Source organism: Chenopodium quinoa, unplaced genomic scaffold (genome assembly GCF_001683475.1).
Source record: "Chenopodium quinoa cultivar QQ74 unplaced genomic scaffold, ASM168347v1, whole genome shotgun sequence".
Lineage (NCBI taxonomy): Eukaryota > Viridiplantae > Streptophyta > Magnoliopsida > Caryophyllales > Amaranthaceae > Chenopodium > Chenopodium quinoa.
The window spans coordinates 362,109-377,220 of NW_018744124.1; the positions used below are offsets into that span (position 1 = coordinate 362,109).

At 36.9% G+C, this 15,112-nt stretch overlaps 2 protein-coding genes across 2 annotated transcripts; both read left to right on the forward strand.

Annotated features, from left to right (window-relative positions):
* The first annotated feature begins 3,033 nt into the window (after positions 1-3,033).
* On the forward strand, positions 3,034-8,672 carry LOC110692646 (pyridoxal phosphate homeostasis protein-like). Its single transcript, XM_021869678.1, has 7 exons — positions 3,034-3,368; positions 6,327-6,393; positions 6,713-6,759; positions 7,146-7,233; positions 7,785-7,918; positions 8,009-8,107; positions 8,286-8,672. Exons 1-7 carry the CDS (start codon positions 3,144-3,146, stop codon positions 8,364-8,366), a joined length of 741 nt encoding a protein of 246 aa, XP_021725370.1. The 5' UTR covers positions 3,034-3,143; the 3' UTR covers positions 8,367-8,672.
* Positions 8,673-9,087: 415 nt separating this feature from the next.
* LOC110692645 (probable beta-D-xylosidase 5) lies at positions 9,088-14,718 on the forward strand. Its single transcript, XM_021869677.1, has 5 exons — positions 9,088-12,109; positions 12,192-12,361; positions 12,565-12,662; positions 12,739-13,506; positions 13,811-14,718. Exons 1-5 carry the CDS (start codon positions 11,432-11,434, stop codon positions 14,473-14,475), a joined length of 2,379 nt encoding a protein of 792 aa, XP_021725369.1. The 5' UTR covers positions 9,088-11,431; the 3' UTR covers positions 14,476-14,718.
* Positions 14,719-15,112: the final 394 nt, after the last annotated feature.

The window sequence follows — 15,112 nt, forward strand, 5'->3', positions numbered from 1 at the left end:
AGTAGGTAGGCAGTGTTAGTAGGTAGTTATTATTGAAATGGAACTTTGTACAATCAACAATTTTTTGGGCAAATGAAATCATAGCATTAACAAGTAGACACTGTGTTTAAAGTATGGGTTGGTTATTGTCTGTTTTTTCCATCAGATGGGATTGGTTTAACCATATAAGCCACCATTAACAGGCACCTCAACAACGTCCTTTGTTAGAAGATGTTGGAGCTCCCTTAAGTAATGGGCTCAAGTCATAAGAATCCCTTCATCATATGGAAAACCTACATCTATGATGCAATGTGGGTAAAGGGACTCAAAGCATCATCATAAAATACCAATGACAGGGAGTGACTCAAACTGTGGGGACTCATAGGCAACAACATCAACACACATCAAACCAGAGTATTCCAAAGGCTATTCATATCAACAATAACCAATCCATAGACTCATATCAACAATAACCAACCCACAACAACCTATTCATAGGCCATACTGTAAAAAAAGCCACACAAGCCAAGCAACTCAGAGGCAGTAACAAAAAACCACCAAGCAATTCATGCTCACAATATAACCATAACAACATGCAGCCAATGAATTCAAGTCAAGTGCCCAATATAACAATACAACAACAAATTTCCCTTACCCAAAGCAACAATTTCAACCAACATAAGCACACGAGCAAACACCCCCAATTTATAACCGCAATCACCAACAATGCCAATACGAAATCAACATATTCAACTCAAAAACTACAATCAACAACCATACCCAACATAAATAAAGGTCAAAACAACCACAATTGTTTATTTTGTACACCAACAACCAAACAACAACAGTTTTACCCAACAATATCAAACAAGGAATGAATATCACAACCAAAAATCAGTCAAAGGGACTCAAATTTAGGCAAAATTCATAAAATTAGGGTTTAGTAATAGTTACGCTGCATGCTCAGAGATCTGGGGGAAATTCATGAGGGTACTTGTCCCTAAAATACGCCATGTAGCAGGAATCCCAGTCACTGTAGTCGTCCTTCTAGACAGATCTAGGCCTCTTCTGTCCCTGTGGAGACGCCCCGTCGCCTGAAACCTTCTCCGGCGTCACCACGGCGTCATGAGCAGCATTTTTAGGGCTTTCCTTCGTAGTTTTCTCAGCACCGACAACTTCAACAGCAGGAGGAGGTAGTTCAGCAACCACCTCCGCCGGAACAGGGACTACCTGAAGCGGATCTACTTCCAGAACTTCCTCCTCGTCGCTTGAAAAATACAATTTCGCTCCAATTTTGCCTCCAGAGTAACGAGAAAACGAAGAAGAACTGCGACGAACTGGTTTGATAACACCAGATCCTCTACGAGCGATGTACTTAGTGGATTCCTCAGCCTTTTTGGACGAATTTGGGACTCTTTCTTCGCTTTTTTGGAACTCATTCTCACAAAAATTAAACAGAGACAAGAGAGAGAGAACTAGGGTTTCACTCAGGAGAGAGAACAGAGGACGAAAATGAGAGAGAAAGGAGGGAAATAGAGTAGATCTAGGGTTTATAATGTTCATCTGGAGAATTCTCTAGGATAAGGAGAGTCTGGGCACCATGAACGAGGAGAATTGATTGATCTTCATTCAATTCTGGTAGTTGAGGAGTTGGGGAGTTGAATGATTTCTAATGAAATCAGAAAGGGAAGGGTTATTTTTGGTGGGAATGGTTAGATTAGATTAGGTTAAGTGTATTTGATTAAATGTTAGATAAGTAGTGTTTAGGGATTAAAAAAAAAAATTCAGAAATAACTAAGGGTAAAATAGTCATTTCACCATTAAAAACTTACCATAATAGGAAATAATTTTCTTTGTTGCGAGTAATGTGTTACGGCTAAAAATAGTAATTGTTGCGAGTAAATTGTTACGGAGGCAGTATTTACAATTAAAGTTATTTAAACTCAATTTTGCTTTCATACTATTTCTATTGGTCTCAGTTTTGAATAAGGGTCTTAAGGGTTCCAAGTTGTAAGATTTAATTTGGTTTTGGTTATTGGTTTTGAAACTTATATATATTTATTTTAGTTTTCCCGCTGCTATTTTCTGAAAGAGCCTTAACATTTGAACAGGTGGCGGCGGGAGCACGCCAGTAATTCTCTTGAATATTGTTCAGGGTCCTCACAGATTTAAAGAGAGAACTAGATGAAGCCCGTGCAATGCACGATTTGTTAGTATTTTTTTAAAAAAATATTTTTCATATTTATGTGATTTTTGTTACTACGTATTATATTAGCTTGAAAATATTAGATAAAATTTCTAATCTCAAAATATACTATTTTATATTTAATTAATTTAAACTTTAAAATTTCCTTCGTCAATTTTGCTAACGTGACATTTGAATTATTTAATTGTAAAATAAATTAATAATCTCTTATTTAATTGGCTACAACTTAAATTCATAATCCTACATGGCGCGCTAAGAAAAATAAATCTCTAAAAACTCGGGGAAAAACTCCCCGCCCCGTGCGATGCCCGGGTTGTTTATGAAGTCTATTTAAATCTAACCAACGTGGCGCGGCACTCAAATTATATTTTATCAAAAATAAAACTTTAACTAAACAATTTTATCCTAAAATTCTATTCAAAATATAATTCTAAACTAACCTTTTTTATCTTATGAAGTCAATTTGAACCTATTCAACGTGGCGCGACACTTGGTGAAAAGTTAGAATGCCAAGTGTCGCTGCCTCGTGACCTGGCTAAAAGTTTAGCTTTATATATTCGTTATATGATATATTAGATTATTGGGGTGTTACAAAGATCATGTGGTATTGTTGTTAATTAGTGTTAAAAAAAATCATAATAACTATTTTTTTAAGTTTAATTATCACTATTGGATACTTTATAGGATACCCGATAACCGTTCCGAAATACTCAAACTTATAGGTTCAGGTTATGGATATCACTTTTAATGATATTGGTTATCGGGTACCCGAACCATTCGTACGTACGGTACGGGTACCCGTCCCATGCTCACCCCTAATTGAGGGCACTCTTTTTGCTCACCCCTTATTGCCACTACAGTGGCTACACCATCAAAATTGATCACAGTGAAATCTCTCCATTTGTGTACCCAAAGCAAGCCCAAAACCATCTAGAACAAGAACAATCCAGCTAAAACCATGGCCGCAACCTCAGCCATGGAAGGCATTCCAGCGACGGCGCTCCGGTCAGTTCTTCACCGTGTCGGCCAAGCCGTCGAGCGTTCTGGCCGTAGTCCCGACCAGGTTAAAGTCGTCGCCGTCAGTAAAACTAAGCCAGTCTCTGTTCTCCGAGAGGTCTACGACGCCGGCCACCGTTGCTTCGGCGAGAATTACGTTCAGGAACTCATTGATAAAGCTCCTCAGGTCAATCCTCTCTTTCGGGTTTATTACTCTTTCCAAAATAAGCTTCTTTTCATGCTATCTGCTGTTTTTATAGCGTTTTATATGATGTTTGAGATTGATTTATTGGTGTTGTATGATCAATTTGCAATGAATTTGAGAGAGTTTATTTGAAATTGATGTTAATTTCTATGTGATGGTCAATAATTGTGAGATTGGATTTGTTTGTAGTAGTATTGAATGCAAATTAGGAGTTGTTATTATTTGAACAATAGAAAAGTATTTAATTTGAAGATAATTAAGGGATATCATTGAATTGTTTGTATCTATCATGCCCTCATAACCTCATAAGATGGATGGCGGTAGAGTAAGTCGAATTGTGGACATTAAAGGTAAGAATAAGAGTACACGAAAAGGGGGCTGGTGAATGCTTCTTCTTGTTGGTCGTTATTAGGAATTCGTTGTACACTTAATTTGTCACTACTTAGTACATTTTCATGAGCAAAGTGGTAATCAAGGCGATGATGGCCCATTTTGAAATGGGAATTGCGTAAGGCTGTGTCCATATCGTGACAAATTGATGGTAGTCAAGGTGAAAATGGCTCATTCTAGTTGGTCATTATAAGGAATATGTGTGATGCTTAACTTTGTCACTTTGTACGTTTTTATGAGCAAAGTGGTAGTCTAGGTGAAATGAGTTATTTTAAAATGGAATTTGGGATTGGCGGTTGCATATGTTGTGCCCATATTATCACGGTAGTTGGAGCTGTGGGTGTGTGATGTAGCTAATTTAGAAGAATTAGAACCCATGATACTTCAGCTGTTGTAGCTGTGGTGGCAAGTTATTCAGCTTCAGTTGAGGAATGAGCTAGGGTCTGTTGTTTTTTGGAGCTTCACAAAGCTGGGTTACAGCTCAATAAAAAATTAAAAAATTATACATGTTGTTGGGACATACTTGTGTTTATTGCCAGCCCTATCTGCATCAATGTAGGTACACAATTATGTTAGAAGAAAGGTGAGAGGTGACTGGCAATTTAGTTCCAGCAAGGTATAGATGGAGATGTTTGAGGGAGTCCAATAAGCATAACTATTTATGGTTGAAGGAACACTAAGCTGACTTGCCAACTAAGAGATATGCACTGGCGACTGCCAACAAGTGAACGATAGGATATGGGGTTCGGGAAGGGGTGGGGGTTCCTGTTTGCGTATATAATGGTGGATTGATAGCGATGGGAGTGGGAACTGGTTTGGCATTTGTCATTGGAGCTTTGTAAGAACATCATAAATGCATGTATTCTGGTTTAGTAAAGTCCCATGGTTGCTATAATGAATTTGAATCCAAGGGACTATTATAAGCGTCCATGAAATGTTTGGGACACTGACTATCAAACTGTGGACCATTCAATGCAGTTTCTGATAGTTGTCCAAGAAATTTGGCTGGGAAGCGAATTGATCGTGTGGTGATGTAAGCATTCATATAATGATATGTGAAAATGATATCATCAGCTACATCTGCCTCGGTTTGATAGGTGGTCATTGAGATTTTTCAATAACTTTATTAATAGCATCTTCTTAGTCTAAGGGCTTGCTAGGAGATGAAACCTGGCCCCATATATTTCTCTTGCATCTAGCCGTGATGCATTGCCATGTCTCATGTAGTCTTATATTGTGAGATGAACAGCATATAAAGTAGGGAGAGAGGGTTCCAACAACTGCTCCATAATCGAGTTTGTCTTGGTAGACCTATGTTACCTATGTATGATAGGTTGGGTTTGGAGTTTGGAAACAATGTTGTTTTCTTTAGTACTGGCCATGGGAAGTGTGGGGTGCTAACCATTAATGAATATTTGGAGGCATTGAAATTCGAACTTCTTCTTTCTAGTTTTCCATGAAATGTTTTTGTGGGCGTACATTTAATTGGCTTATGGAGAAAGATGAGGATGAATTGTTTAGAAGGCTCTTCTTAGTTAGAAATATGTTGAAAGTGTATGTTGCAAGCTTGCAACTGTAGAACAACCAGTAATTTGGTTCTAACAAGGAGAATAAATGCAGGATAGATTTATTCTTTTAAAAAAATTTGATTAAGTGCTCTCGCTTCTTGAAGAGAAGATTTCGTATATATCTAGTATGAGTGCACACACTACTTAAAAGATCAACATGCACAATGCAACAAACTAGAATGGTATCTTGTCAACAATAGCGGAAATTTTAATCCTCAGGTAATTAAGAGATACCTCTAAAAGTTGCTCCTTCTTTATCATTAGGTTGTGAATTTATAGGTAGTGAGATGGTACATTGGATGCATATTTTAGCAAACATTCCATTTTCATTATTAATTTTCTGTTGCTGTTTTATTTTTATTCTATTTCTTTTATTGAATTTGAGATAAAATTAGCTATTATTAATCAATTAAGTATCTATTGGTACTCATAGGATGATGAAGAAATACTAAATTTTCTAGCATAGATTCATATAAGTATAAATTTGCTTGCAAAAGTTGTACTTAGCTTAATTTAGTACCTTAGTGGCATGTCTGGTAGGCAGTCAGTATGTAAGGAAAGTCCTATTTTAATGTCCTTGATAAATTTTATACTCCGTAAAATTTATTACAACAAATTAGTACATTACCAAAAAAAAAAAGTGGTAATTTTGGCATATTGGTAATAGTGAATAGGTGAATGAAAAACCCACAAGTAAAGGTGGAGAATTATTATTGAGGACATTACCAAGACTTTTAATGTAAAATTACTTATAACGCATTACTATGACAGTCATTAGTCGCTGCCTGCTAAAGAGGCCTGAGGAGTTGGGCCAAATGACTGAATAAGCTGTAAGAGTGTGAGAAAAGGGAAAGCAGAACAAAGATGATATGTTTTTAACTTTTTATGAAATTAGGCCTGTGTTTAAATAAGGTTAGTCAGAATGAGCGTTATATCTTCTTATATGAAGATTACTCATGCTGGTGTTTTATGTATCGTGTAGCTTCCTGAAGACATTGAATGGCATTTCATTGGGAACTTGCAGAGCAACAAAGTTAAAGTTCTTCTAAGTAAGATACTCTTCTCTTCCTGAGTTCTGTTCACTTTCATTTAAGCACACACACGGATGCAAACGCACCCATTGAGGAGGGTGGGGTTTTGGGGGGGGGGCGTGGAGGGGGGGGGGGGCGGAAGGACAAGGGTGGGGGAATGGGAGGGAGACGACGGCAACTGTGTCTGGAATTGAATTAATTATATTTCTTATAAATGTATTGGTATGTTCATGCATATATGTCTATTAGAACCTTAATTTTTTTTTTTTATTTATTCTGCACATCTATTCCCCCATTTTGCAGCTGATATATAAATGTTTTTTTTTACATTTTGCAGATGGTGTCCCAAATCTTTACATGGTGGAAAGTGTGGATGATCAGAAGGTAAACATATAATTGTCTGGTTAAGTTTTGAGATGAATCAAGTTAAAAAATTTTCAGAATTATATACTAAGTTTTGATATAGGTTTGTTATTCCTCAGTCTTATGTTTTGGTTTTTATTTATTACTGAATGCATAGTGCCTTTTGGCTGTAGTTTTGTTCAGGTGTTTGTGAATTTAGTTGATAGAAATCTACTCCATAGCGTAACAGGAGTAGTTTCTAAGTTTGACAACTGTACATTTTATAATCAATATTTCTCTAATAATGAAGCATCACCCATCTAGATGACTGATGGTAATTGTACTAGATAGCTGTTCAGTGTAGATTGGTAAATGAAAACTGTGATGATATCCAACTATTCACTCACAAGTCTTGTATTTATTTGCAGATAGCCAATCATCTTGATCGTGCTGTGGGTAATCTTGGAAGAACACCATTAAAAGTTTTGGTCCAAGTGAATACCAGTGGAGAAACATGTGAGAATGATCTTCCTATTTGTGATGAATAATGGTTTTACCTTTCTTGCAAGATATTAAAGTAACTTGTTTGCAATCAATTATTTCGTAGTAGCTTAGGTTAGTAGTCCATACTGAAATTAGGGTAAAGGCCAATGCTTGTGCAAATATGCAGTATGGCACCTCACAGTTAAGAAATAATAAATTAAATCCATGGTTTTGTTGTTACTATGCTTTGGACTGAAACATTTCCCCTTTACCTGGCATTAGATATCGACTAACACTCTTTATTATTTGTTTGAAAATTGCTGAAGATTGCTCAAGAATTTAGTACTCTGCTGCTTTTAATCAAACTTGCTTTGCATGAAATTCAGAAAGTTGCTTCCCAACTACGAGCATGTAAACTGAGTCACTTCCATGATCTAGAATATTTATGAATCAGTTTACAATGAAGGATGGTTTGGGGCACTTTTCTATTATCTTTTGGTCATAGTTTGCTCTTTTATTTCCAGATTGGTTAACTATTCTCATGCTAAAATCCGTTTTGATTCCCTTTTCCAATGTACTTGCAGCAAAGTTTGGTGTTGAACCCTCAGAATGTGTAGATCTTGCAAAACACGTTTGCCAAAATTGTCCCAACCTTGAGTTCTGTGGCTTAATGACAATTGGGATGTTAGATTACACATCAACTCCTGAAAACTTCAAGGTATTCTTGTGATAATAAGCTCAGCACAAAAATTGCCTTACTGCTCAAGACCTTATGTATGTGGACTAAATTCAATCCTCTGTCTTGTAGACATTAGCGAACTGTAGAAGTGAGGTTTGCAGGACTCTTGGGTTAAAAGAAGAGCAGTGCGAGTTGTCTATGGGCATGTCTTCTGACTTTGAGCTAGCGGTAAGAATATTGTGATCCAATTGAACAATTTCACTTTGTGATATTGTGCTAGTACTATGTTAATTTATATCAGCATCTTTATTCTAAATGTTGTCATGTCTCGTTGCTGAGATGTGAAAGAATAAACAATATTTTATACTGGGTGTTAAGATTTACTTGGCAAGTTTGCTTGTTGCAGATTGAGATGGGCAGCTCAATTGTGAGAATAGGATCCACCATATTTGGGGCAAGAGAATACCCGAAGAAACAATCAAACTAGTATCTTCTTCTCATGTGAACAGTATAATTTTTCAGTGTCAAGGGTTTTGTGGGATCAAATGTTCCCAAACGGCCATGCTGCTATGTTCAAGGCTCAATAAATTATATGCTGTATACGGATCTGAAACCATAGCCAATGCACATGTTTATTATGCTTGCACCTATGATTGAATCTAGGCAATGGATTGTTGTTGGATAAAAATGAATCACACAGTTGTGTTTTGTACTTCGAGTGTTTGCTGACTTTGCTCATTCAGTTGGCGGTATCAAATCAATAAGCTAAAAAGTATCTCCATTTGCATTATGAATACAATACTTTTTCCTGCTTCATATTGTATTTAAGATGCAAGAGGGCAGCTTGGTATTAATTTATAGGGTCAAATTTGCAAATTATCGTGTTTTACACTTTTACTGCTTTCAGATGCACCAAGGTTGGTGTAACCAAGCATCCAAACCAGCACAGATGTCAGCGCCAGCAACGTTGGAAAAAGGAAATAATGCATGAGAAAGAGGCGGGTTGTCTGATAACTCTATGCATTCATCAATTTGTTTTCTGATCAAGACGCTTCTGCTCTGTCTCCCTCAATTGTTTTTCCTGTGGCTTTGTTTTCTTCACAGCCATAATTCAGTTCATCTTCATTCCTCTCTCAACGGAGTTTCACTTCAAGGTTTGCTGCGCGTGTAAGTCTATTAACTTTGCATTTAATATGAGCTTTATTTATTTATTTATTTATTTATTTATTTATTTATTTATTTATTCTTTCTTTCCTTAAAATATTGTGCAGTATAGGTTCTGTGTTTTATGTATTTATTTACCAATTTTTGTATTTTTTTTGTTTGATGCAATTTGTTACTGTATGTGACTATGTGTTAGTGTTACTGTCAACTTGTCAAGGGGGTTAATTGTCTAGGGTTTTTTTTTTTTGAGTTAAAATTTGAATTTCTCCAATGGTTTAATTTAGTTTACACTAGTAAACTCAAATTTTTACAGTTTTGGGTTGGTTGATTTCGATCAAATGCAGTATTGTGTTATTCAACCTCAAAACTTTTAGTGGGGCTTTCTCTGTGCTGTGCCGAAAATTAATTTTCATATTGTTAATATTTAGAGACTAATTGAGGTATTCATTGCCTGGTGAATAGTTCAAAAGTTGTTGGAAAGTCAGTCCACTTTTTCTTTCTCGCTTTGACATCTGGTTGCTTTATAGTCACAATAAACGTTAATAACGCTTAAAAATAAACTAAAAAATATACTAGGACATCTTGTGTCTAAGAACCTCCATCATAAAATCAAGTGTATTTCTTTGCTCATTTGCTTGTATTGTTTATTCAAAGATCATAGAATGAACAAAAAGTGATCAAATGAGCGAAAAAACTATCACTATTGCTTTTGTATTCTTGGCTTCTAATCTTTAGAGATCAGCGTATGAAAGGACTCTATATAATAAAAATTTAATTAGTACATTTTATGTTCTGAAAAATTCATTTAATCTATCCTTCCTCCAGTCGACAACAGAGTAAAACAACTTCATGATAATACGCTGATATTTTGCTATAAATTTTGTGGATCATTTATGATGGTGAGGCAATGCTATCCTCATTCGGCAGTGCTCTACTTATCTAGCCTAATGCATGAGAAGACATACAGTTTTTAGGGTCGTGGTTGGAGAGAATCTGCATCGGTGTAATATCTATCTGACTTTGTGGCTAGGGCCTGCAAGTGGGGCACGGGGGTTGATCCTCAAAACAGAGGCAGTAAGCTTTGGCTTGCTGTAATGAATCGACCTGCCTTGGTGAAATGATCTAGCATCTCAAGCATCGAGCAACTCTGTGTGTTCTTGTCTACTGAATTTTCATAAGGATTATTTACATACTACCTCTGGTTCTTATTACTCGCAACAATGAAATATTTTATGTCTCATAGATAATACCCCTTTGTTGCGAGCAATAAGAACCGGAGGTAGTATTTGATAGGGGATAGTTTATGGCTACCAGATTAATTTGATACAAAATTAAAATCATGTGTTGAATTGTTAACAATAAGTCAATAACTATCATATCAATATATCACAGTATAACATGGTTGCTAATTGTAGCTAAAAGAATTAAACGCATGATCTTGTGTGACTCAAAGATACAGTCAGTGAGCTCCTCCAATACCTAATTTCAAAATGAGAAGAGTGTTTATGTGGTCAGCTCTTAATAAAATGACTTACCAATAAATGAACTGCTTGCTAAGGGTCGATTAGGTCTGGAAGACTGGAACACAAGGTAGTGGTACCGGACTTTTCCCCAAACGGCCAAACCTAGCCTAATGCAAGAGGACAGCTCACCGGCTCCGCAAGCATTTGGTCGTAGTAGGCTTGGTGAGTTATTCATGAACAGTAGGTTGAAGATGACCGATCAGGTCCCCAAACAAAAGGAAAACGATGTAAGATGTATATACCACTAAGCAAAGAGCATGATGGAAGCGATCTGAAGTGTGCAATAAGTCTAGTTACATCCAATAAAATTCCCATAGCAACGCATGCATAGGACCATCAAGGCAGCATTCTTAGGGCCATTTTACCTTCTCTACAGTGAAACTTTTGCTTCCTAAAGCATTAGAATCATTCTCGCTTATAATGTAAGGTTACAGTAAATGCCAAAATAACAACTTTAGCATGCGTCCAAACATTTCTTTTAATCATAAGGAGAATGATCTTAATTACACCTCTAACTCTTTATGGTCTTTTTGGTCCGGTATTTACGATCCAGATACTTGAAAGTAGGGGGAAAAGATAAGAGAATCATCATGTCCAAGCAACATCACTTATTAGCACGATTCAAACCATAAACCTCTAGGATAAAGTAAGAGTCTTACTTAGTGAGTCAAGTCTTGCTTGGTGATTGCACCAAGACTCAGAACCTTGTGTTTTAGGTACCCAAAATTTACTATTACTTCACTCAAGCTGGTCACTTCACTCTACCACTGGTCCAAGGGTTTCTGCTATAAATGAACGCGACTTAGATAAGTTAAAATGTACCTCAAACAAAGATTGAAGTACAAAATTTATTAAAAGAGAAAGAATGAGGAATCTACTTCGATTTTTACTTGTTTTCTTAACATTTTTTCTAGCCCCATACACTACTCAACAATATGCTTGTAACAAGCGTGAAGTTGATGTAAAAAGATTATCTTTCTGTGACAAATCGTTACCTTATTCTGTTCGTGCTGAGGACTTAGTTTCTCGCCTTACCTTGAATGAAAAGGCACAACAACTAGTAAACTCGGCTAGGGGGATCCCTAGGCTAGGGGTACCAGCCTACGAGTGGTGGTCAGAGGCCCTGCATGGAGTCTCTAACACTGGCCCTGGTGTAAGGTTCAATGGAACAATACCTGGTGCAACAAGCTTTCCAGCAGTTATTTTATCTGCTGCAAGCTTTAATGCTTCATTGTGGTACAAGATGGGCCAGGTTGTGTCAACTGAAGCTCGAGCAATGTACAATGCAGGTCTTGCCGGGCTCACGTATTGGAGCCCAAATGTGAATGTATACAGAGACCCGAGGTGGGGTAGAGGGCAAGAGACCCCAGGGGAAGACCCTTTGGTTGTCAGCAAGTATGCTGTCAACTATGTCAGAGGTCTGCAAGAGGTTGATATCTCTGGTAATAGAAACATGCTCAAGGTTTCTAGTTCTTGTAAGCATTATACTGCTTATGACCTTGATAATTGGAAAGGTGTTGATCGCTTCCACTTTGATGCAAAGGTATAATATTTACTAGCAAAACTTTAACTATATTTGACAACAATCAGCTAATCATCTGAATCTGGTATGTTAATTTTTGTAGGTTAGCAAGCAGGACTTGGAGGATACGTATCAGCCCCCATTCAAGAGTTGCGTTGAGAAGGGGCGTGTTAGTAGTGTGATGTGCTCATACAACAGAGTGAATGGAATTCCAACTTGTGCTGATCCCAATCTTCTAAAAGGAATAGTTCGCGAGCAATGGAATTTAAATGGGTTTGTACACTTTTTTCCCTACTATGTTTAATTTAAGATACATGTATGCAGTTTCAAAGTCGTATGAAGTAATGTTGTATATCTTGTTTGCTAATATATTGATTTGTATATTTATCTTATTTCTTGCATTCACATGAAATTTGAAATGTGAATCTTTCCAAAGACACTAAAATTTGACATCTTCTTCTTGGATGTCTAACCAGTTATGTTGTCACTGATTGTGATTCAATACAAATCTTCTATGAGTCGATTAATTACACAGCTTCACCAGAGGATGCAGTAGCCCTTGCCTTAAAAGCAGGTAAGATTATTTGATCCCTCTTAAGATAATTTTTTACTCTTGCGAGTCATGATCTATATCTATAATCATCATGCAGGAGTTAACATGAATTGTGGAGACTTTCTACGTAAGTACACGGTAAGAACAGTCAATGAGAGAAAAGTGGAGGAATCAGTTGTAGACCAGGCATTGATATACAATTACATAGTCCTCATGAGACTTGGGTTCTTTGACGGGGACCCTAGAAAGCACCCTTTTGGAAAACTAAGGCCGTCTGATGTATGTACGAAAGATCACAAAAAACTGGCTCTTGATGCTGCTAAACAAGGGATAGTCTTGCTAGAAAATAAGGGATCAACACTTCCATTATCCTCAAAGTATGTAAGAAAATTGGCCGTTATTGGTCCTAATGCAAACGCCACTAAAACCATGTTAAGTAACTATGCTAGTATACCGTGCAAGTACACTAGTCCTCTACAAGGGTTTCAAAAAAATGTGAAGAGAGTGTATTATAAATCAGGGTGCCAAGATGTGAAGTGTCAAGATAAAAGCTCTATAAAGGCTGCTGCTAAGGTGGCTGCCACTGCTGATGTGGTGGTATTGGTAATGGGGCTTGATCAGTCGGTTGAAGCAGAGGGACTAGACAGGGTTAACTTGACATTGCCCGGCTACCAGAAGTCACTAGTAGAGAAGGTCACTAGTGCAGCCAAAGGAAAGGTTATTCTGGTGATCATGTCAGCTGGTCCGATAGATGTGTCATTTGCAATCAAATTGAAAAAGATTCGAGCAATTCTCTGGGTCGGCTACCCAGGCCAAGAAGGAGGTGAAGCCATTGCTCAAGTAGTGTTTGGATATCATAACCCAAGTAAGTTTGAACTTTTCTTTACTGATATGACTCATAACTATAAGAAAAACTAACTTCATCTTAGGCTTTATGCATAACCTCAAAAAAGATGTTTCACGAAAATAAGCTTAGGTAGTTCTAATAATTTCCAAAAAGGTTACCAAAGGTCAATGCACAACTATTTAAAGTTCAGATGACGTTATGCTAGTTCCGAGGAGTTTAAATAAGTTCAGATAAATAAGCTACAAGTATTTTTTTCCACATAGTGAGAAGCATAAAGCCTAAGCAATACTAATTCTGTACTAATGTTGGTTGATGTCTGTAGGTGGAAGGACACCTGTGACATGGTACCGTAAAGAGTACGTAGATCAAATTCCAATGACAAACATGAATATGAGGAGGGACAGATCCAGAAGACTTCCCGGTAGGACATACAGATTTTTCACTGGGAAAACTGTCTATGAGTTCGGCCATGGACTCAGCTATACTACTTTCATCAAGTTTCTAATACACGCCCCCTCAAAAATAACCGTCAAAAGATCATACGAACAAAATTTTAACAACACCAATAACCAAACACTGCTTCTTCCAACTGATAATCAGGCTGATGACAAAATGATCATTGATGTATCAGAAGTAAACTGCAAGAAGTTAGACTATGTTGTTGCCGTAGGGGTGAAAAATGAAGGGAAGATGGATGGAGGGCACGTTGTGCTCGTGTTTTGGAAGCCGCCTGTATGGAGTGAGATCGAGGGAGCACCCAATATACAGCTTGTTGGATTCTCGAGAGTTGAAGTGAAAGCAGGGAAGACAGAGTTGGCTGTAGTTAAAGTAAATGTGTGTGAAGCTTTCAGCCTTGTGGATAAGCAAGGCGATAGGAAGCTGGTTACTGGACGCCACGAATTAGTGATTGGTGCTCCTAGTGAGAAAAGGCTTAGCCATAAGTTTACTCTTCGCGCTGATGAAAGCATTAAGGATCACCAGGTATGAAGCATGTAATGCTACAAGTATGTGCTCAAAGTAATTTTCCTTTCAGATCTGATCATCCATACAGTAATACATTAGTATAATTGGAAACCTTATATATATGAATCTATACTTCATGATTTTATTGTATAAATAAGACTTGCACCTTTAAGCTTCTATTATTGATATCCAAAAATGTATGTAGCGTTCGTTACTGCATTGTATGAAGCTTGACATTGAATATATATTAAGATATATATTTTTTAATTCTAAGTATTACTCTTTTGGTTTCTTTTGTTTGTCTCATTTGACCTTTTGTACCAGATTGTCAGTAATACTTCCGTTCTCCAAATATTGTAACAATTACTATCTAGCTCCTCTACCAACTCGTTTTAATCTAGGACACCCGGAACAATTGGTGCTGGCATGTGATTTATTAGTGCCCTAGTTTGATTAGCATATTTGCTAATGTGGAACTTTGACTAAAAATATTTTCAGTTTTCAATGAGTATACATTACTAAGCACTAGTATAAAAAGATTATATCAGGAAAATGTATATTGAGACGATTATAACAAGTGCCTATATACATGATTCATTGACTATGTTTAATCTTATGTACTCATATATATCATAAACATTGGTTAAAGTGGTGTACCTGT

What these genes read in the sequence shown, in the direction of transcription:
- LOC110692646 (XM_021869678.1), top strand. Translation starts at nt 3,144, where the DNA reads ATGGCCGCAACCTCAGCCATGGAAGGCATTCCAGCGACGGCGCTCCGG. An exon ending in GAATACCAGTGGAGAAACAT is followed by an intron (nt 7,234 to 7,784) that starts GTGAGAATGATC and finishes ATGTACTTGCAG; the next exon opens with CAAAGTTTGGTGTTGAACCC. An exon ending in CTTCTGACTTTGAGCTAGCG is followed by an intron (nt 8,108 to 8,285) that starts GTAAGAATATTG and finishes TGCTTGTTGCAG; the next exon opens with ATTGAGATGGGCAGCTCAAT.
- LOC110692645 (XM_021869677.1), top strand. Translation starts at nt 11,432, where the DNA reads ATGAGGAATCTACTTCGATTTTTACTTGTTTTCTTAACATTTTTTCTA. An exon ending in GAGCAATGGAATTTAAATGG is followed by an intron (nt 12,362 to 12,564) that starts GTTTGTACACTT and finishes ATGTCTAACCAG; the next exon opens with TTATGTTGTCACTGATTGTG. An exon ending in GTTTGGATATCATAACCCAA is followed by an intron (nt 13,507 to 13,810) that starts GTAAGTTTGAAC and finishes TGATGTCTGTAG; the next exon opens with GTGGAAGGACACCTGTGACA.